Source organism: Cornus florida, unplaced genomic scaffold, assembly GCF_030987335.1.
Source record: "Cornus florida cultivar Cherokee Brave unplaced genomic scaffold, ASM3098733v1 CherokeeBrave_3.0.0_Hap2_Chr02, whole genome shotgun sequence".
Lineage (NCBI taxonomy): Eukaryota > Viridiplantae > Streptophyta > Magnoliopsida > Cornales > Cornaceae > Cornus > Cornus florida.
In genome coordinates this window covers 6,138,784-6,162,023 of record NW_026775572.1, presented here as the reverse complement: position 1 = coordinate 6,162,023, position 23,240 = coordinate 6,138,784, and the positions used below count along the sequence as shown (strand labels likewise).

The 23,240-nt window shown below is 33.3% G+C and overlaps 2 protein-coding genes and 1 long non-coding RNA gene across 3 annotated transcripts; all 3 read right to left on the bottom strand.

Annotated features, from left to right (window-relative positions):
- Positions 1-3,245: 3,245 nt before the first annotated feature.
- LOC132293316 (pleiotropic drug resistance protein 2-like) lies at positions 3,246-12,671 on the bottom strand. Its single transcript, XM_059790756.1, has 20 exons — positions 11,773-12,671; positions 11,542-11,662; positions 11,201-11,289; positions 10,859-10,943; positions 10,452-10,742; positions 10,246-10,336; positions 8,563-9,463; positions 8,234-8,394; positions 7,953-8,056; positions 7,673-7,838; positions 7,493-7,585; positions 7,156-7,289; positions 5,995-6,327; positions 5,572-5,862; positions 5,384-5,467; positions 5,036-5,169; positions 4,704-4,931; positions 4,288-4,459; positions 3,813-4,067; positions 3,246-3,721 (listed from the first exon to the last, which is right to left on the bottom strand). Exons 1-20 carry the CDS (start codon positions 12,129-12,131, stop codon positions 3,452-3,454), a joined length of 4,362 nt encoding a protein of 1,453 aa, XP_059646739.1. The 5' UTR covers positions 12,132-12,671; the 3' UTR covers positions 3,246-3,451.
- A 3,790-nt stretch (positions 12,672-16,461) lies between these two features.
- On the bottom strand, positions 16,462-17,600 carry LOC132293315 (uncharacterized). Its single transcript, XR_009477817.1, has 2 exons — positions 17,028-17,600; positions 16,462-16,926 (listed from the first exon to the last, which is right to left on the bottom strand). It is a non-coding gene; the product is annotated as an uncharacterized LOC132293315 (long non-coding RNA).
- An 887-nt stretch (positions 17,601-18,487) lies between these two features.
- On the bottom strand, positions 18,488-20,931 carry LOC132293314 (protein BUD31 homolog 2-like). The gene is made up of 4 exons (XM_059790755.1): positions 20,774-20,931; positions 19,715-19,812; positions 19,411-19,598; positions 18,488-18,906 (listed from the first exon to the last, which is right to left on the bottom strand). The coding sequence occupies exons 2-4, from the start codon at positions 19,806-19,808 to the stop codon at positions 18,751-18,753; spliced, it is 438 nt and encodes a 145-aa protein (XP_059646738.1). The 5' UTR covers positions 19,809-19,812; positions 20,774-20,931; the 3' UTR covers positions 18,488-18,750.
- Positions 20,932-23,240: the final 2,309 nt, after the last annotated feature.

The following is a 23,240-nucleotide window of genomic DNA, read 5'->3' as shown; positions in this document are numbered from 1 at the left end:
TATCCAGATCTTTATTTGCTCAAAAGTCTACAATTTTTGGCCTTTTAATCATTTGTTGAGAACTAATGTGCAAAAACTATGCTTAGAGAAGAAATGTGAAGTGATTATTCATGAGAAAAGAAAGAATAAAAAAAAAACCTCAAATAAAATAAGATTCATTTTAGGAAAGTATTTATATGTCATATAGGCCAAAAAAAGTCCTTAACATACCCACGTAAATACGTATATATATTTCGAATTGTATATACATACACATGGGATGGTTTGAATGAAGTGGTGACAAAAACAAAAGCAATATTTGGTCAATTGTGTAGCAAAAAAGAGGTCGTCGCTTTCTGGATAGCATTTAATGTTTTGTAAAATTAATGGACCCCAAAAATCACAAAGCTTCATCGCTGAGGACAAAACGAAGGACACAGGTTGTATAAGTGCACCGTCAATTTGGTGCATTGCATCCACGTACACACACACAACCTGGTCTTTCTTTATTCCCCACGTGTTCGTGGCTGCAGCGCATCCACGTGTCAGAGACGGTCGGATATTTGTCCGCCTCCTTCTTCGTGGACCCTACTGCCATACCTACCTATACCAAATTTCCAATACAATTACATACTACTAGTACTATCATTGACGTGGCACTCTGCATAGGATTCTATTTCCATGACATGATTTATTTATATAATAAGTGGGGCACCCCTTCTATTTTAAAAATTATTAAAGTAAAATGATTTTAATGTTGAGAAATTTGACACAATTTTTTAATTGATGAATGCATATCAAAAGTAAAAAATTAGGATTTTTTACTTTTTATTAATTGCGTTAATCACTGGTCAAATGTAATATTACGATACTGATCGAATGTAATATTAAAACAAGGAAACCAGTTCTGAAAATATTTTTGACTCTGTAAATAAAATGAATGACTCATGGGGAGAGAGAATATGTACATGATACAATCTTTAATATATTTATTAAGTACACAAAACTTGTTATTGTATACTCATTAATAAATATTTAATTAATCTTTTCTATTAAATAAATTTTCTTATTCTTATTTTTCATGTTTCATGGGGTTGATTTCAAAATGAGAAAAGTTACAAAAATAGCTAAAATATACTATTTTTATCAAATATTTGCAAATTTTTATTATTTTTGTACCAAAGAGAAAAGAACAACGATATATTTCAGACATCTACATTCGTCAATACCTAACGTTTGTTCAACCACCTATATTCAGCAATTAATTATTTAATGGATGAAAATGGGAAATTTTATAATCCCGATCCCTGCAGTAATATCTTTTTGAATCCATTAAATTTGAATTGGTATTTTCTCCATCACAATTATTGTGAAGAGACATCTACAATAATTAGTCTTGGACATTCATCAATACCTAACGTTTGTTCAACCACCTATATTCAGCAATTAATTATTTAATGGATGAAAATGGGAAATTTTATAATCCCGATCCCTGCAGTAATATCTTTTTGAATCCATTAAATTTGAATTGGTATTTTCTCCATCACAATTATTGTGAAGAGACATCTACAATAATTAGTCTTGGACAGTTTATTTGCGAAAATGTATGTATAGCCAAAAACGGACCACACCTAAAATCGGGTCAAGTTCTAATTGTTCAAAAATCAGAAAATATATTTAATATGTTTCCAACAAAAATAACATTTTAACTGATAGTAAAACAAACGGTGTTATGCTCTCTTTATCCAACACTTTTCTATCTTAATTATACTCCGTAAATCTCTATCTCCTATCTATATTGGTTTTGGCCTGAATTCGGCCCACAAAGAATTTACTATTTCAATAACCCTTTATGCTGCTTACTTACCTAAGGAATTCCAATGAAATTCAATATATAAGTGGTAATTTTTTTCTGCCAAAATCACAGTACTATAAGTTCTAGGATGTTATTGTTTCTCTCAAGCCAAATATATATATATATGTATGTATGTATTTTTTTATAGGTGGCTCCATAGCTTCTTCATAGTGGTATATCTTGATTGTGTATTCCAATTAATAGGACCATAATTTATTACTAGTATTTATTATTATTTGGGCCACTTACTTTACACATTGACATGCATGGACCACAATAATCTTGAATCAGATGATAGCATATGCCCATCTCAAGTTCACCACACAGATGAAAAAGAGGAGTGCTAGTGTAGACTGTGTAGTAGTATCTTTCTTTTCCAATTTATTGTCTTCTCTTCGACTAACCCTCCAAAAAGTACACAAATTCATATGCAAATTCTATTTTCTATTCACATAAGGTCGCACTCACGGGGGACATTCATATCCTTCCCATGGTAGGAACCGTAAAAGACAAAACTCTCTCTCTCTCTACACACACACACACATATATATATATTAATTAGTAGGGTGCTTTTCATCTAGTCATGAGGTGGTTCGTGGAAATGGGCAATGTCAACAAATCAATATGGATCATTCCTAAGATATGGAATGGGTACCATTCATTATATATAGATTCTCCTGATGAGGAAAGAATGTGAGTTCCATGCATATTATACAAGAGTTTGATTTTCAAAAATTTATTAATAAATTGACCATTTAAATTGAGACAATGATGTTTCATGTCTCTTCTTTATTTGATTGGTGTCGTTTTCGGAATATTTGGCCATATAGGTTGAATTAGTTTAGATTCATTCAGTACTACTTAATATTTGACTAAACATGTGTTGGACCCTAATCATGCTTAATTATATATTTGAAAATGTATGTATGTATGTATATATAGAAAGAGAGAGCAACCGTACTTGTAAGGATTTTAGAACTATTTTAAATGGAGAAAAAAATGTTTACGCTAAATGACAAGGCCCATTAAATTTGGATGACTTCAAAAGCTATAATAACCTGGGCCTTGAAAATGCTGGGTCGCCATTAAAATCACAATTTGGTGTGGATTTATAATAGAGTAGAAGATCCACACTTGGCCCAGTTTCACTTATTAAAAAGAAGGCCTCTAAAGTTGGGTTTACGCATCATGGAAACCAAGTATTGATAATTGCTGGGCCTGGAGTAGACACAATGCCGCGTTTGGTTAATTGTGGGTATTAAATATATATGAGAAAATTTTGGATTAGAGTTGGTCTCTCAATATCATTTTGTCGAATAAGTGCCTTCCAAAATGCCTTTCCCATAATTAAGGTCATGATCCAGAGAAAAATACAACTGCAGAGACAAAATAATAATAGCATATGGTTTGTCAATTTTACTCAGTAAAATAGCATCATCTTCTCATTAAAGAATGTCATGTCAATACAAGATTTAGCAAATTAGAGAAGGGAAAAGGGGAACGGTTAGTGTTGGTGTTTCCTTCATTTCTTGATAAATAGATTACAGAATTGGGTTCCTTGATAAATATAAATTTAAAAACTGAGTGACTCAATTCAGTTCAGTCCAGTTCAGTCCTTTATCTCTTCTGGAAGTTGAAGAACTTGGTGCTAAACGCATAGACGAAGAAGAAGAGAATAACCCAGCCGAGATGGGCCACAGCAACAACCGGAAGGAAGTCATGTTCGAAACCCATGTAGCCTTTCAGGAATGATTTTACAGTCACATTTTCCTGTCCAGGTACCACCAGTGGAATGTCTTTGTCACCTACTTGAGAACTAACAAGCCCATAGATTGTCCAAGCCACAGGAGAACACCAGTAGTACCACCTCCACCATATTGGAATTTGCTGCGGTATATTTATTCCATTTCAAATATGTCAATTTACTTACTTACTATAACCAAAACATGTGGCGCCATTTAAATGACTTAAGACTTACCGGTCTTGGAATCATGAAGCCCGAAAATAAGTTCCAGAAGCTGAGGAAGAAGGACATCAATATGGCAGCAATTTGGTGGTTTGGAGTCATAGCCACAACCATCATTCCGTACAATGTGAAGATGACGAAGGACATAAATACAAAGTAGTAGAACCATAAGACTTTGTCCACCTTCCACTCATACCCGATCATCGAGTACAGAAGAATACAGTAGATTATGCATTGAATCGCAACATAGATAACCTCTATGGCCACCTGCAGGATTTATTTCAGATGTTATTCCACTATATCTAGAAAAGGTATATAACTAATTTCATCACTTGTTATCTAGACATTTTCATTTCTCTTAGCTTTGGATAAAACATCTTCTCGACTTCTATTAAGATCTTCGTGCATATGAGTTTAAATACTCATATAATTTCAGCTTCTTCTTGTACCAAATAAGATCTTGTTAAGGTGAAATGCATTCGGTTACCTGAGCAAATGCATAAGGCAACGGTGAGTACATTCCGGCTGCTCTTTCACGATAGAAAACTGTTCTCTCAACAGCAACAACAGCCTGCACTGTAGAAGCATTGCATGCTCCTAGGAAAAGAACAGAAGAATATGTAGCTCCCAAGAGATTTATCAGATCTTGCTGTTTGGATCTGTTCCAAGTTTAAAATTAAAAAACAAAGGAAATAACTTAGTTCTAAAACATGACAAATATATATATATATATATAGACTAATCAAGTATATAAAAAAAAAAAGTTGTTTGATCGTTTTACTTTATTTCACAAATTGTTTCCTTGATCTATCATAAAGTTGCCATGCAGAGTTTTTTTCCCCTCTAAATTTCAACAAATTTGGCGGTCAAATTTATGAAGGATGAAGAAATTGAAAGACTTACATCTGCTGTCCTTTGTTTATGAATATAATACCAAATATGAAACCAATGACTATTGTCATGAAAAAACGAATGGCATTATATTTTGGGTTTCTCCAATAAGACCAATGCTGTTTCCAGAAGCAAGCTTTGCACTGAGTGGCAAACGGCTGTGAGTACTTGGTTGGGAAGTGCAGGTCCTTGGAACCTGGTGGCGGAGTACTATTTTCTTTAATGAGTCCTTGATTCCTCCTGAAAGAATCAACAGGAAAATAAGAACAACACTAGATATTATATCAGAGAAGAACAAGCATAAAATTAGTTTATAACTACGTCGATCTCTTTTTTTTACTTACTCATAGAGGGAGGAGTTGGCATAGATGTCAGCAAAATCTACATTCAGTTGAGTCTCGACCGACTGAGCACTAACCTCCAACATCCATGTAGCAGGATTGTAACCATCTCTAATCTTGGGAACCCCAGGTACAGCCTGTAGCAGGTTTTAAATATCAGTCCAAAATAGAACCTAAAATAAGAAGAAAGGCAGACCTGTATTTCCCCCTTAAACCGGGGAGTGTATACACATCATTTTTTGAATCTTAAATTTGAGAATTGGAAAAGGACAAAACAATATATAGGATTGACTTTATGGTTTATTTTGATAATCAAAACAAAACATAAATAATACTAAAAGATTTACTCACTTCAAAATATTCTATAAGCTTGTTAGAGTTGCGACCTAGATGTCCTGCATAAATGACTCTCCCTCCTCTCTTCATTAAAAGTAACTGCAACAAGTACATTTTTTAGTTACAAATATCACCACCGCTGGATAAAGAATCATAAATTATAATAAAATTCAAGTACATAGCCTCGTAAATTGAGACAATACCTCATCAAAAGCTTCAAAAATGTCTATGCTTGGTTGGTGAATTGTGCACACAACGGTTCTCCCTGTATCCACTGTATTTCTCACAGTTCGCATAACAATGGCGGCAGCTCTAGCATCAAGGCCAGATGTTGGCTCATCCATGAAAATGATAGACGGATTTGCTACCAATTCTACAGCTATTGTTAGCCTCTTCCTTTGCTCCGTTGAAAGACCATCTACTCCTGGTAGGCCGACTAGAGCATTCCTTATTGGATCAAGCTCAACCAATTCCATTACTTCTTCAACAAACATCTACAGTACAATTCCCCCCCAACCCCCAAAAAGGTCACAACAATTATAGATGATCAGAACTTTAAACTTTTGGACAACTATTATAAACTCAACATTTATGATTTAGAGATAGATAAATCACTAAATATGTACCTTTCGTGTTTCTGTATTTATGTCCGAGGGAAGGCGGAGCCAAGCTGAGTATAGAAGAGATTCATAAACAGTAACATTAGGTGAATGAATGTCATTCTGTTCACAGTAGCCACTGACACGAGCAAATGTTTCTTGGTTCTTTGGGTAACCCGAAATGCTGATACTTCCTTCAATATACCCGCCAGTCTTTCTTCCAGCTAACACATCCATCAACGTGGTCTTTCCAGCACCACTAACCCCCACCAGTGCTGTCAATATCCCTGGTCTGAAAACACCACTAACATCTCGTAGCAGTTGAAGACGAGTCTCTTCAATTCCTTCACTTTTCATTTCCTGATAGAAAAAGAGCAAGTTCAGATCAAAGATCCTTTCAACTAATAAATAGATTTGTTAAAAAAAATTACACAGCATGCCATTGAAGAACAAGTTAACTTTTGTAAGCCTGCAAAGCTACAAAAAAAAATAATAAAAAAAAAAACTTTTTCCCCACTATTTGGGGTGAGCTACTGGAATCCTATTTTTCCATTCTGCTCTATCTGAGGTAATTGTCGCAACTAAACCATATGTTATCATTATCTTCCTCACTAACTCTATTCAGGTTAATTCTTTTTTTGGAAGTTCTATTCATGTTAATTATGTTCTTCCATTTCCCTAGCATTTCCCCAAAATTAATATATGATCCACTAGATAGGACTTCTCCAAATGAGACAAATTTGCAGCGCCGAAATTCAAGGTCACTCATGGCAGACTAAAGAAAGTGCCAAATTGATAGCTGATTAAGTAGAGGAGTCAAGGATAGGGCGACTGCTAATACAACTTCTTGATGAAAGCTATTAAACAACCAACCAACAACTCTCAACAGCGGAAGAAAATAAAAGCCATAATAAATTAATTACTCATATACATTATCAATATGCACCTTTGTGTTTGGACAAACTCTCGTGAGTGAAAAACATGAATATGTTTTATTATCAGGGTAGTGTGGGGATTTAGAGATTATGAATTGCCTCCTACGTAGATAGAGAATATTAGCCATTGACTACTCTAAAACTGAAGCTGATAAAGAATGGTGTGACTTAATTAATTACATCATCAACCTTAATCACTCGAATCATGGGATTCTCCAATAGAATTAATAATTTAGAATGAGTGATCACTTACAGGAGGCATATCCACATAGTAATTCACATGGTTGAATGCAAGTGAAAGGGGTCTGAAGGGCAAAACCATTCCTCTTCCAACATTAGCAGTTGAGTCACTACCCCTTGAAGCGTTCCCAACTGCCGCATTAATACCTATAAATAATATTCACGGGATGTCAGGCCAATAAAAATAAATAAAAAGTAGACCTCTAAATCCTTTGAGCTATATTATATAGATGTCACAAGTAAGTGTCATCTACACTTCTACCACCCAAGTTTCACTTAAATACCAGCAAGAATATAAAGAAAAAAATAACCATAAAAGATCAAGAAGATTCAACCACAAAGGCTCAAACCTTCAAATGCATTTGCTCTATCTTGTCTAGAGGACGACTTTTTGACCTTGCCATCATTTTCATCGACGACTAAAGATTTTGAATCGCCAAGAGCTGTAGTTTTCAAGGAAAAGGTTTGTAAATGCCGAATTCTATTTCCAAATAGGAAATCCAAGTGATAACTGAGACAAGATAACTTACGATTCAATAAAGTGAGTGCTGCAATAAATAAAATGTTGAAGAGAACCGAAAATGCCAAAAGTGCTCCAACACAAATCCAAAACCAATAATCCTTTGTAAAGAAGCCTCTTGACTTGAGAAGGACTAAACCAACAGTAGGTTCTTTAATTCGTGGGTCCATATTTTTCTGCATTAAAGAAAATGTTTAATATTTTTAAAAAGTCTTCAAATTAGTTAAACGAGAAACCAACAGAAGATGATTAAATTTAAAATATAATCACAACCAGTTAAGGAAACTTACAATGCTCCATCTTTCATCAAGAAATTCATTCATGACTATGGCATTCTGTCCATACATCATCGGAGATACATAATAACCCCAAATCATCCACGGCTTAATGTCATCTTCAGGCACAAAAAGAATTAATGATTGTTATGTTTTCATTATTTGAAAGAATATATAATCACTGTATTGTAAGTTCCACAAATTTTCACCAAATGCCAACAGCAGCAAGCAATATATAGATACTAAATCGGTATATTAACAGCTTGCTTTAAGTGAAAAGAGATTTAATAGCTTACCTTTGGCAACAATGAATCCTCCAAGCACAAAAACCACTAGCAAGGTGAAGGTGCCTAACGTGTTTGCAACAACCAGTGTTCTTCCAAGAGCAGCAATGAAGCGAAAGAGGGACAGAGCCATTTGATGGATAGCAAAGAATGTAATGAATTGTCGGAAAAACCTGAATCAAGATGGAAGAAACGTTTCAGTGAAAATCCATTCAAATTACCAACCATGACAAAGTTTCAGTAATCACTGGACCGATGACAAGTAGGAAGAATTAGTTAGTAGTATTGCCATGCATATGAAGGTTAGTATTTGAAGACAAGAACATGAGAACCACTCCCACCTGCTGGCAGCCGGAGCAAACCCAATCGTGTAATATGTTAAAATGATCCATATTGCTGATTCAATGAATGATATAGGGATCCTGAGGAGCCAAATTGGCAAGCCAAAAGCCCATGGTGGATAGAACAAGAAATCCCTCTGTTTAAAGAAGACAGAAAGCCTGAATACAGTCATCGCAAGCTCTGCCATCCCATTAAACATCACATTAATGAGACTGAAAAAAAGGGCTCCAAAAAACTTTCCTCCATCTGCTAAAGAGCCAGGATGCATTTCTGTCCTGAAGAACACTGTCATGGCAATTAGTGCCATAATTGTAATCTGGGTAGTCTTGAAAATGTATACAAAAGAGCTGCGCTTCATCAGCAGCCACTCTCTCGAAAAGCACGCCTTAAATAGTTCCTTGTTAGAGATGCCATACTTTTCCTTTACCAACGCAGCTGGGTGGGCTCTGGATTTATCATAAGGAACACTAAGATCTGCTGCAAGCTGCTGGCCTATACGGAACGAGTTAAAAGCCTGAGAAAATTCGGAAACTGGGATAAATCTGTAAGGTTGATTCTTCCTGAACCAATATTGTTCTTGGTCCTTCTTGGAAGTTACTTCTTGGAGAAAATCAGCAACTCCTTTCCTTTCGGGACATTTGAAACCCATATGCTCAAAGAATTCAAGGACATTCTCACGTGGACCTTGGTAGACAATCTGACCTTCTGCAAGTAGGATAATGTCATCAAAAAGATCATATGTTTCAGGAGCTGGCTGCAGAAGAGATATGATCATGGTTAGATCCATAACATGAGCCATTTGCTTCATGTACATGACGATTTGAAAAGTGGTAGAGCTGTCCAATCCAGTTGATATTTCATCCATAAAAAGAGCTTTTGCTGGTCCAACCAACATCTCTCCTGCAATCCAGTTAAATCAAAATCTATGACACCCTTTAAGATTATTTACAAATGACAAGAAACATGCTATGAAATGTTCGAAAATTATAGATGGTCTTAAGGAGTCAGACGTGAAACATTTCCCCCACAAGAATGGCAGCAGATACTTTCAATCATGCACCATATTCACCAACATCCAACAGAAAATCATGTGTGATTTAATTTAAATTTTTATTTTTGACTTTGGTGATGTAAAAAGTAGTATTTGCTGCGACCACATCAGAAGTAGACAATTAATAGTTTCTAAAATACCTTTTAATATGATCATATTAAATGGGGAAAAAGAGCATGGGATTTATGCCACTGAAATCAATGAAGAATGGTACTAAAATTGATAAAGAATGCAATGCTCGGGATTCCACAGACATAGAACTATTCAGTGATTCTTGATTTGGTTTGAACCTATTCTAGGAATTATATGAAGAATATTATTAGTGCAAAGAAAGATGGCGCAACCAGCAAACCACATTACAAGAGTATTACCAATATTATTGTGAAATGGAAAGGAATCCTGTATCTGAAAGATGTTCACTTGCTAAAAAAACAAAGATTATGCTAAAATGTTTGTATTGAATGGGAAAGGAACCTTAAGAAAGCATTACCATGAAACAACATCAAAATTTAAACCAGAATAACACAAAGATAAAAGAAATAGCATAACCTGAGAACCCTAAATTAAGAGGAACATAAAATAAAAAAAGGGTTCCCATTGTCATACATGGTTAATAGTCATGAAAACCTACCCGTAGTCACACGCTTCTTTTGTCCACCAGATATGCCCCTTCTCATTTCATCACCAACTATAGTATCCGAGCAAATATCCAATCCAAGTAACTGTCCATAATTCTCAAAAAGTAAGTTTTGACTTGAAAAGAAAATAAATGAAAAGAAAATTGGCCCCTTGCTCCTTAAATAAGAAAATAGATGATGTAGCAACTAGAAATGGAACCTTGAGAATATAATCTGTAACCAAACTGGATTTTTGTCCTGCCATTGCTATTGCCTTCATGTATGCATCAATCTCAGGATCTGGTTTGATCCCTGCTTGTTTTTCTCGTCTGGCAAGTTCCGCTAGCATTTCATATCTTGTGCCAACTCCCAAACAGCGTCCCGAGAAATCGAATGTCTCTCTCACCGTCATCTCTCCATAGTGAAGATCATGTTGACTAATATAAGCACATGTCCTTTGTGGAATAAATTCTTTCATTTCATGACCGCAGTAAGTGATTTTACCAGTTTCCTGATCAAAAACTCCAACTCATCAAAATATACAAGAGAGAACTACAAAATGCAAATGCCTGCACAATATACAGATAGAAAAAATTAAACATCAGTACGAGATAATAAGAAGCAAACCTTTAGATCGAGATCAAGCTTCCCTGCAAGTGCCATTAACATTGTAGTCTTTCCTGCGCCTGGAGGACCCAAAAGCAGTGTCATCCTGAAAGCCACCAAATTGGTACAAAATAATATAATACTAATCTTGTGGGGGAAAAAAAAAAAAAAATCAACATCATTTCTTAGTAAAGAAAATAACAAAATCTGTGCCTACCATAGAATTATCCAAAAAGGTAAAAGTAAATTTGAGAATGCAATTGGCATCATAAAAAAAAAAAGTATTTTAATTATTGTATTGATATGGAAAACTAGAAAGAAATCTCCACAACTTCATAAATAATAAATAATAAATAAATGTACCTTGTTGGTTTTACTATTCCACTGATATCTTGAAGTATCTTGATATTTCTCTTCTTAGATGGCGCAAGCTTTATCAATCCAAGAAGGCTCTATTATCCAAATATATTCAAAACAGAGAAACATAATCAGTAAGTAACTATATGCCAACTATAATATATATATATATATATATATATATATATATATATATATATCAACATACTTTAAACATTAAAAAGGTACCCATACAATCAATACTATAACAATTCGTTACAAAAAAAAAAAAATTACTTATACATAGAATTGCAGGAAACAAACAAACAAACCACAAGTAAAAGGCATTCAACTTGTTGCATACGTACCTCAATTGCGTTCATGCTAGCATTAAACAGAGTGGGAAGTGCTCTGCTCCCAACATGCACCTCTCCCTCCACCGACAAGTGCTCGTACCGAATTTCAATCTTCGGAATCTCAATCCCAACCCTAAATCACATAATTAAACTTAATACCAACAAGAAAAACAAACAAATTGGAATAAAATAATAAAGAAATTAAACGCATGATTTTATTTTTTATTTTAAAAAAAATTTCACCTGTCGTTTCGTTCCCTCAATTTTCTGAGAAACTGCTCGTTATCTTTTTCGACCACCTTGAGTATGTTCTGCATTAAATGCTGCTTATCTTTGTCTTCAAGCTTCTTAAGATCCACCTCATTGTGAACAACATTTCCATCATCGAGCACGCGGCTTAACACTCCCTTGCGGAGGCGATCGTACGTCGGAAGCCTCTCAATCGCCGCCCATCGCAGCTCCTGCTCATCGTCTTCCCGGCTCCCGCTCCGGCTGAATACGTCCGGCTGCTGCTGCCACGCGTCCCGGATACTCGACGACCTCCAGCTCCTCGTACTCCCCGATCGAGCCAGATCGTCGCCGGCCAAAGCCGTCGCCGCCATCTTAATCTACCCAATTTTAACAAGAAGTTGACGGAATGTGCAGTTATATTCGATATATATATATATTTTGTGTGTGTGTGTGTGAAATGACTCCAAAAAAAAAAAAAAAAAATTAAGTTGAATTCTATAACAAACTCAAATCCTCATCAACAATGTGATTTGTATATGGTATATATAAAGTGTATGTATGTTATTATATATATGAGTGAAAAATGAAAAGTATCAAAAACATGACGAATCTACAGCAAAGCGAACTTAATTCTGTTTTTTGTTGTGTGAGTGATCGGCTACGAGAGCTCTCAAAGAAACAAGTGTTTTGAAACACGCATAGAACATGCGGAGCGACGTTTGCAATTTTCGAAGAGAGAGAGAAATTGTGTGTATTTAGAGAGAGAAAGAGGAGGAGGATGGGGTCAATTTGAATAGTGTGTGGAAGCTTCCACTGTTAAATGAGTAGTAATTAGTTATCTGGCGCTAAGATTTTCCTGAAATAGCTTCATCTAGATCGAAATGGTGGAAACACTAGGCTGGAATTAACCTAATAATAAGAATCTAGAAGGTTGTGTTTGTTTTTTACACGCCAAATCACAACCATAATTAGGGAGAGAGACACGTTAAAACTTTGGCAAGCAATTAGACTGAGAATTGGTATCGGATTGAGAGGAATAAGGAGATAAAAACGGAGAAATCGAGGTCTGAGTGAAGTATGGAAGATGAATACTGGTTAATTTTTGAAAAAATTATATTTTGGTGACCAAAATTAAACATAATTGTTATATAGTAACTTTAAACTAAAGAAAAGATAAATAATGACCAATCTTGAAACTTAATTGATATTAAGTGACTATTTAAGAATAATTTGGTCAAAAATATTTAAAAGTTTAATAAACATTTTAAAAATAAATTTTAGATGATAAAATTGCCGTCCAATATAAATAATAAGTCATTAAATTCATCCTCCTCCTACTCTATCTCTCTCTCTAATCCAACGTTTTCTTTTTTTTCTTTTTAGTTTATAATTTACCAATTTAAAAAATTAAGATTTCTTTACCAGCATTATCTTTTTTTCACCCTTTATCTATTTTTCAAGGCTCTCAACTATCTAATATTTTTCTTTTTAATTTACAATTTACCAATTTAAAAAATTAAAATTTCTTTATCAACATTATCTCTTTTCCATCATTTATTTATTTTTCAAGTGTCTCCAACATGAACGCTCATAACATTTACAGTAACAAATCATACTTTTAAAACACCCTTTAACAGTTAATAAAATTATGAAATTAATCAACAATAGTCATTATTTCTTGAACTATAACTAAGTAGTATTAAAAATTCCTAAAAATTACAATCTTATATCTTAAGGAAGATCTCTCAGACAAATTAATTCGTAAAGTATAATAACTATACCTTAAAAATAATGAATAAGAAGAAATTTTACAATTTGCTCGTCATGTCTCTTAGAATCGTGAAGAAAATGATGTATAATATCCATCATCAGTTCTCTCCCATCTTGATCTTCTCTTCAGAGACTCACCTTAATAATTTGTTGTCTTTTTGTTAGTCAATTTAAGTAAGTGTTTATTTAGGTTAATGTAGAGGATAAATTTGTCTACTTACATAATAATATATTATAAGAAGGCTATTTAGGTAATAAATCATCAAATGGTCACTTAATATATTAAGTTTCAAAATTGGTCACTATTCACCTTTTCTTGACTTTAAGGTCACTATATAGGAATTATGTTTAATTTTGGTTACCAAAATATAAGGTCACTATTTGCACTATACTATGGTAATTTTAATCCTAATTTTTTAAATGATATAATTGTTCTTTTAAATTTTCTTTCCTTTTATCTTTAATATTTAATATTTCAGATCTTTTTGACAAGATTATAGAATAATTTTTTTTTACAAGATCAAAAATAATAATAATAATTATGTTTAATAAATTGCCTCTTTTGACCTGATCAAAAACAAATTACAAACTATCTCTTTTGACATGAAAAAACTCTAATATATATATATATATATATATATATATATATATCGAATAAATTATTACTTTTGACATAACTCAAAAAAAATTACAAAAAAAAAAAAATCTTTTTGATATAACTGATAAAAAAAATAACTTTGTTTAATAAATATCTCTTTGAATTGTACCAAAAAAAAAAAAAAAAAAAAAAAAAAACTATGGAATCAATTCTCTCTTTTGCGAATGCAATTGAAAAAAGTGAGGTGCTAATATTACTTTTCTTATTTTATTATTATTTTATTTTTCCTTAAATATATTTCAAAAAACAATATCACACAATAATTATTCTAGACCCACCCACCCTTGTACTTCACTTTCAAAAGTGATACTTTCATTCTTTTTTATTAAAAAGAAATGGAGCGATAAGACACATTCCAATGATACAACCTTGAAGTCCTTGGCATTATTTCAAAAATTGAACTTAGATTTTTATTTTTATTTTTTGGGTTCAAAAAATGAACTTGATTGTATTTCGTGAGCAATCTCTTTTTCCCTTTTTGTACTTTAATCTAATTATTATTACATTTATTGATAAAAAAAGATAGTCCAACTTTTCTAGAAAATTAATATTGTCTTAATAAATAAATAAATAACCTTTAATCTTAATAAATAAATAAAGTAGTTATTATTCCTTAATTAAAAATAAAGTAAATTACACTCCCCTTAAATTTGACCAAATTACACCCACCAGAGAAGGTGAATGTAATGTGTAATCTATGATAAAAATTAAGAATGAGTTTTTTTAATAAATGGGTTGTATTATCCCGCATTTGAGGTCCTCCTTCTAGAAGGAAAAAACTAGAGATTTGATTGTTACATCACTTTGCAACTTTCCAAGAAGATTGTGGGTCCCACAGATCATAAAATTATATAATAAACAATAGTATAAGGTTGTGGGCCAAGACATCCTTCTCTTTCACGTCCCATTTTTATTACCTACTTTACTATAACCCCACATCTTATGAAGTAGAATAATTCCATATGTATATATGGACCCACAACCTACTTTAATGGAAAAATATGAAAAATAAAATTTTACATTATTTAAAGTTTAAAAATCTTTTGTTTTTACTAACAATTATACTTGCAGTCTTCTATACCCTAAGTTTAATGACAAATTATATTCTAATCGGAATATATATACATATTCTTTTTTATGAAATAGTAATATAATACTTATTCAAGAAGGCTCTCATGCTGTCCAAAATATCAAACTTTTCAATGGACCAAAGTTCAATTAATCAATTTCACTTTATTACCTTATCAAACTTAACCATAGTTAATAATATTAACTTTAATAATCCATTTATTCTATAAATGAGGTTAGATTCGTTACCAATTCAAGACGATTTTTTATAATTTTGATATCAATGATTTTTTATAGTTTTGATATCAACACATGAATCGATTTTTATGGCATATGCCATTTTCTACACTAGTGAAAATGAAAGAAAGGAGTGAGAAAAAACAAATATATAATAGAATAGAGGCAACAATGTATTCTTGATCTGAATATATATTTAATAAGAGCCATTCTTCATCCCATTTGTTTTGTTTTTTCCACAGCAAGGCTGCACACGGGAACATAATCAAGAGACTCAAATAGTATGGAACCTGTTCAATTTTTTTTTTTTTTTTTTTTAACAATCAAAAGCTTAATCACGTATTTATTTTATATGTACAAAAAATAATATTCTTAATTTATATTAATTTTTAAATTTATATATTTTTTGTTTTTTAATTCTCATATGTTAGAGAATGAATATGATAATTGTGTTGAGGCTGTAGTGGTGAAGATGGTGACTGTGATGGTGTGAAAATGCTGACTGAGATTGGAAGAAAGATTGAAAGAGATTAAGGAGGAAAGAGATTGAATAAAGATATTGATTAATTATGGTAAATTAATTATTAAAATTATTATTATTAAATATGATTAAACAGTTATTTTAAATTGCATGAGAGCCTTTCTCAATACTTATATATATATATATAGGATATATAATGAAATCTGAACCATAAGATCTATTTCATACTACAGTGATGATGAAAAAAATCACGCAAAAACGTTAAGTAAGATAATTGACATATTGCCCAAAACATTTGTCAAAATGAGGTCAACGATAGACTGAAATTTCATTTGACTTGGGCTAAATTCACTACTCACCACTGCTGCACCTTAATTCTCAACAGTTTTACTGTAGAAATCATAAGATTCTCTCTAAATATATACATATACACGAGATAATTTCACTCTCCAAACTTTCAAATTAATCGGCATTTGACCATATTGAATGAGTAAAACATCTTTTAATATTTTATTAATATATATCACACAGGGTTAAAAAAAAAACAAAAATAAAAAACACTAAGGCTGCGATACCTAATTTACTGAGATACTACACATCTTGGAGGACCAATTAAAGGCCGCGACACCCAATTTAGGGTTAGATTGCCGTCTGAAGGCCATATTATAAGGATTTGAGTCTGATCAAGAGCAGGTGGCGGCGAAGGTGACGAAGGCTTGTCGGCAGGAACGTCATCGGAGGAGGAGGAAGAGGCGGAAGAGGCGGAGGAGAAGAAATCGTCATCGGGTTCGCCGTTGGCATGCTTCAGCCGCTGTCTCTCAACTCTCTGCAACTGCAAAATTCAGTTTCCACAGTTCGGGTTCGCCGTTGGCATGCTTCAGCCGCTATCTCTCAACCGTCAAGCTTGCCCCCCTCTCTCTCTGCAACTTCTAACTTGTATGTATGGGTTTTGCTTTAATTTTTTTTGTAAATCAACTAATCAAGATCTGTGATTCTGAAAAATCTTGGGCGAATTTGTGGGTAAATGAAAAACAACCTAAGAAAGGGAGATACCTCGGAAGCGGATCACAAGAAATAATCAAATTCTAGATCATCTGATCGGAGATGCCTTCTGTTCTGTGGCTCGGGAGGTCCTTGCCAAAGCCTGCAGCAGGGCTTATGAGAAAGAAAATAAAGCTTCAGTCCAATTCCAGTTGACTTTTTCCTATCTTCTGTAGATACTGTCAGGGAGAAGTTTCAATATCTCTGCTGTTGCTGATCAAGCCATTTTGCTTTCTATTGGTTTCTTTCAGCCCGGACGACCCCAATGAATGTTAGGGAAATCCCTACAAATTAAGAATTGAGAAGGCCTGGGTGAGATTTTAAGTGTCTATTTTGATGAGATTGCAAAAGCAGCAGAGAAGCCCAAGTCAGGAAGATAGTTATTGAAGCTAAGTTGTGTTCTGAATGATCGGCATATCATTTCAGATTGCTCAAAAAAATCAAAACCCGTATCTTTCAGTCCGGGTTCGCCGTTCGCATGCTTTAGCCGCTGTTTCTCAACTTTCTGCAGCTGCACAAATCGACAAAGCAAAAGGTGAATTGAAGAGAAATTGAAACCAAGAGTGAAAAATCAATAAAGCAGATTTTAAGTAAGGGCAAATGTGGTATTACGGGTTAAAAATAGCTGACATCATAAAAAAAAAAATATCATTGACTACGGAACAAACCTTGAGACATCAAATTTAAAGTAACACATTCTAACAATACCAAATACATGAATGTAAAATGCATCCCATTTAAAGTCATTATTTGTGTAGAGTTTTAGATTGGCCAGAATGAACATCCAATTTAAAGTCATTATTTGTGTAGAGTTTTAGATTGGCCAGAATGGTCCGGCCGAGAAATTCGACACGAACCCGTTTATGGTAAATCCATTACCCATTGTAATTTTTAAAACGTAAGGAGTACCGTCTGTAATTACGCCTAACCTCAAGAGAAATATATATATATATATATATATATATATAAACAAATACATAGTACACACTTAACATGAGTGTGTGAATGCACTACCAATTAATTACGTAATTTAATTTGTGTACAAATAGAGTTTAAAGATAGGAAGAAAATAATAACTAGTCCAAGAGAATTTTATTAATTGAGATATTCCTTCCTAAAAAATAATAAATGTAGACGAATGTATTACCCGTTGGGGTATAACCAAATTTGGAAAAAATATATATAGAATCCAATAGATACAAATTAAGCTATCATGCAATGGCTGTTCAGTTTTAATTGCTGCGTGTATGCAATTTATTGAATTTTAGTTGAATGTATCACAGCTCACCATAATATATGTTTAAGTGTAACCAAACTTGAAAGAAACATGTACCAGACTATAAAATACAATATATACAAACAAACTAAGCCTCATGCACGTGCTGGTTGTTTAGATTTAATAAGCAATTTGTTGAAAATGCCAAGTATGCAACTTATAAAATGTACTGTAGTAGCAATAACTAGTAAGAATATATATAAAAGGTTCTCTTTCATACTATTAATTAAAAAAATAATACAAATTCAATATTATGATGAAGGTTAAACATGGGTTTCTCCAGTGAATAATAATGTTAACCAATTATCCCAGATGAACAGAAACATCACAATAACAGTCACAAACTCCCAGCTCTGGGGAAGAGGATTAGAACCTCTATTATAGTTTTACACAGCATTAGAGAAATATAGTACATGGTGTCTGAGAATACATGAGCCCCGGCGGGTATAAGACAACTGATCAATCTCCACTTGCGCAACCCCTGCAACCACAATGCACACACTCTATAACCTTCTCCTCCCTCAGGTGCTTGGGGACTCGACACACGCATGTGGTCTGGAAGTTGTGATCCCGCGGTTGAATGCATTTTAAACAGCAGAGACGTTCGTAACCAGGCTGCAATGCAAACACAAAGCATGAGAAGGAATTTCAAAATTTGTTTCACATGACAACGTGCACATACACACAGGGATAGAGAGAAGTCATTCAACAATTTCCTAATCTGTGATAAGTCCTGCATTACACACTTAAACATATGTAACAGAATTTCATAAAACACTCACCGAAGAAAAGAAAAAAAATAATCATAACACATTCAATATGGTTGACAAACTATATGAAAATCTAGAATGCTGTAATTTTTTAAATCCATAAATTTGTCAATAATCCTATAACCTTCTTTCTAACATACACTTCTTTTCTCCATTCCTATACCTATTGAAAACTTTCAGACACTTGACCTTTTCCCATATTTATTACAGAGCTCTGAAATATGAACTAAAGTGAGTCAGAACATGTCCCAAGCACCAAACATGTCATTATTATATAGTAAAATGAAGAGGAAAATGACTTAGAGAATTGTAAGACAAAGACGATTCTGAAGGAGATCACAACACAAACCTTCTTCCACTTTGCAATTAGATTACGGTCAGCATAGCCCTGCTCTAAGCAAAACTCGTACAATTCCTTGGATATTTCCTTCCTCTTGTAGTAAAGGTCGAAAATGTATCGACTTTTCTGATGTGCTATTTTGAAAATAGGCCACAACGCCTCACATTTTCTTTTACCATCATGCGGATCATTCTCAGCTGTCCAAGAAAGTAAGAATTAAGATAGCATTATTAGTTCCATAAAGTTCAGGAAAAAAAGAGAAGAAGATAGCATGTCAGGAATGTGCAAGACTATGATATAGAAGAGATCGAACCTTCTCTCATCTTTGCCTGTAGTTCTTGGAGAGTAGGCTCAATTAGTGTCCAACCCTCCGGATATTTAACTCGGTTTGTCTTCACCTTCGGCATTATTCTAACAGATATCAAGATGAAACAATATGATGGATGAGAAATTTGGCAATAATTGAATGATTATCACCCTACTGATTACCCAATGCTATCTACCTTTGAAATAAATCTAAGATAAAAGAAAAAAAAAAAAAAAAGTGTGCTCGATATAGGTCTAGTAAATCTAACCGAGAATGACCAACAAGAATTGTATGCCAGAAGTGAAATGTTGTTTAAATGATATTGGGTGCATTATGTGTCAGGCATACCATGTCATTGCTATTACCCACTCAATAAAAAGGGCACCAAATCAGTTTTATTTTTATTTTTATTTTTTTTCAACATTTTTACACACAAAAATTATGTTTTTGAACTGGACACAGGCTAAACGGTCTTAACAGAGATTCACCCTGGCTAATCCGTGAGTTTTTCAACAAGCTCCATATGGGTAAAGTGCATGTGTGAGTTATTTGATTGGACAAAAAAACAATCTAAACAAGAATGTCAACTTCTATTCAACACATAAACAAAAACATACTTCAGTAGGGACAATGATTCCAATCAAACTTCTTAAATACTGTTGAAAATAACCAACAATAGGGTAGTTTGGGGCTCCAAGCATGCCTAAAAGATTAAATTGCATAAAGAGCAAGAATTAACCAGGTCTCTCGTCAGAAAGTGACGAATTATCAAGAAAGCCCAAATAAAATCATAGGGGGATTAATTATGAGAACTGGGCGATTACCACTTGTGAAATAAAGTTAGCAAAAACAACAAACAGCAAAACCCTAATGCTATTGTCCATGAGAACCCTATAATTTCATTATCATTCTTAAGCCAAATACTACTATATGAGACATCCAAAGGCCCTATACCCAATGAGCTTGTAAGAAACCCTAACCATGTAATCTTGTATGTGTATATATATTTGTAAGTAAGTATAAACTAATAGTACTCTGTAATTAAAGATTCGGAAATTTTCATACCAAGGTCGATGATGGCTTCGACGACGGCACTAGCGGAGAAGGATGCAGTCTCGCAGAAGAGAGGATTCCCAATACCAGCGACGAGAGTGAAAGCACTCTCCAGAATAACAAGGCTTGGTAAAAAGGGAGAAAAATGGTTTTTGAATCCTGATCCGATCCGTGAAGGTGACCCTGATCCAGGTTTTTTAGTACTTACAATTCGGGCAATATGTATAAACGTGACCTTAGCATATATTTTTCTTTCTTTTACTAGGAAAGGGATTCAAACACTTAATTAGGAGAGGAAATTCAAACACACCTATTTTAATTTTAATGCAACCTTAATATTCAAAAGATGAAAAAAAAATTAAATACGATAAAACAATAGTTATAAAGAGTAAAAGTACGGAGTCACCCTACACTATCTTAAAATTATTATACCCATTATCATTATTGTAATTTGTACCTTTTAAATTATTTTATCTTTAAATATTGTACCTCCATTATTATTTGAGTAAATACTTGCACTGATTTGTTACACCGAATGTTTCTGATTGGTTATTTATGCATAGTACATATAAATGGAAGATCCCACAATTCATTATAACAAATCGTATAAATAAAGAAGTGGGACCTTTCACTTACATGTATTATGCATAAATAACCAATCAAAAATATTCGGTACAATAATTCAGTGCAAGTATCATTACTACCTTTTTAAATATTATTGTATTAAAGTGTAGTAAATTATTGAATTATTGGCCGAAGGATTTTATCTTATGCTTTGATGATTACAAAACCAATGATGTTTAAGTATTAATATTTTCATTGAGTGACGTATACTTGATCAATATTCAATCCTCAATGATGAGCTAGAAGATCCATTCCAAGCATTCCAAGCACTCGAGCAATGGATTCAAGGAAACCTCAAAGTTGCAAGAAATTAAAGAAAAACTCAGACTTCAAAAATCATTCAAGTATTTCAAAGAAAAAAAACAAGTCTTCATTAAGCCTAAATGATCATGGTCAAAGAATGAAGAAAAAGGTAAATAGAATGGTGAGAACTTAAGGTTTAATGTCAAAGTTCATTTGAATATATTTTTGAAGCTCAAAATTATAATTCATGCATAGCCATTCTCATTTCATTTTTCAAAGAATATAAAATTAACTCATAAAGTTTATGAACACATTCACACATGAGCCACACATCATATGAAGCGTAGATAGGACTTAAATAAATTTATTTTAAGTCTTGTACAGTAATGGAGCAGGTTCCATAAAAGACAGAACATGCTCTCAACATTCCAGTAAGCTTTTTTCAACGAAAAATTCAATCTTCCAACCAAAGAGCAGGCTCCCAAAATAGGGAGCAGGCTCTCAGAGGCTAGGAGCCGGCTCCATGCAATGGAGAGCCGACTCTTAAGGTTAGGGAGCCGCCTCCTCTTGTTTACAAGAGCCGGCTCCTTTTGGGGTTTTGAACTGCAACGGAAATTTTTTCATTTATTGATCCCCAACCACCTTTAACAGTTATATTGAGCGTAACATTTCTCTATATATAGATGGTTGGTCTGCAGAAAAAAATATACCATTTAAGATAGCATTCTACAATTCTTGAAGATCATTAAAGAAGCATTCATTGAGCTTTCATTTTCTCTCTAACATTTCATTTCACTGCAGTGATTCTGAGTTTCAGATATATATTCATCTTTACTATAGTTGTGAGCAAAACTTTGTACTACTGTCTTTGAGAGATTTATTGTACACTTCATTTCAATTACAAGTTATTGTAAAGGGTTGGTGTGACCCAAAAGAAAGCCTAGGAAAAGGATGTCTTCTTAGCAAGGAAGAGAAGCAAGGTATTGCTTCAAATTGAAGGTTTGCTCTCCACCATTAAAGAGAAGCTCTAGTGAATTTGATAAGTCTCAAGGGGAACCTTGAGACGAGGAATAGAAGTTTCCGAACCTCGCTAAATCGCCGAGTTATTGTTTGCAATTTCTTATCTATATCTCTTTTATATACTTGTCACTTGTATATATTGCTTGAATATCTTTATTGCATGATAGTTAGTTGGAAATAAAAATTTATAAATTGTAAATATTAGGCATAGACTCTATTCACCTCCTCAAGAGTTAATCAGTGGCTAACAAAACGCTCCATTATGTAAAGTACCAGAAGCTCCCCTTTAAGGAAAGATTGAGCATTCAAATATTGTTAGGCATAATATTATTTAAACTTTTCAAAAAAGAAAAGAAAAGAAAAATAATATATCAGTGTTGTTGTAATTGCATAAGATAGTTTGATCTATGCACGAATAATGCTAGGCAAATTATGAGTCCTTTTAATTCTATCACACTATGCAATTTTTGTGGATTGATTTTTATTTTTTCTTTCTAAATCCAACTATATTATAATCTAACTATTCAGTTTTATTTATTGAAATTTAAATGCATAAATCAATTTGGCAAACATTTAATCGCCTAATTCAAAC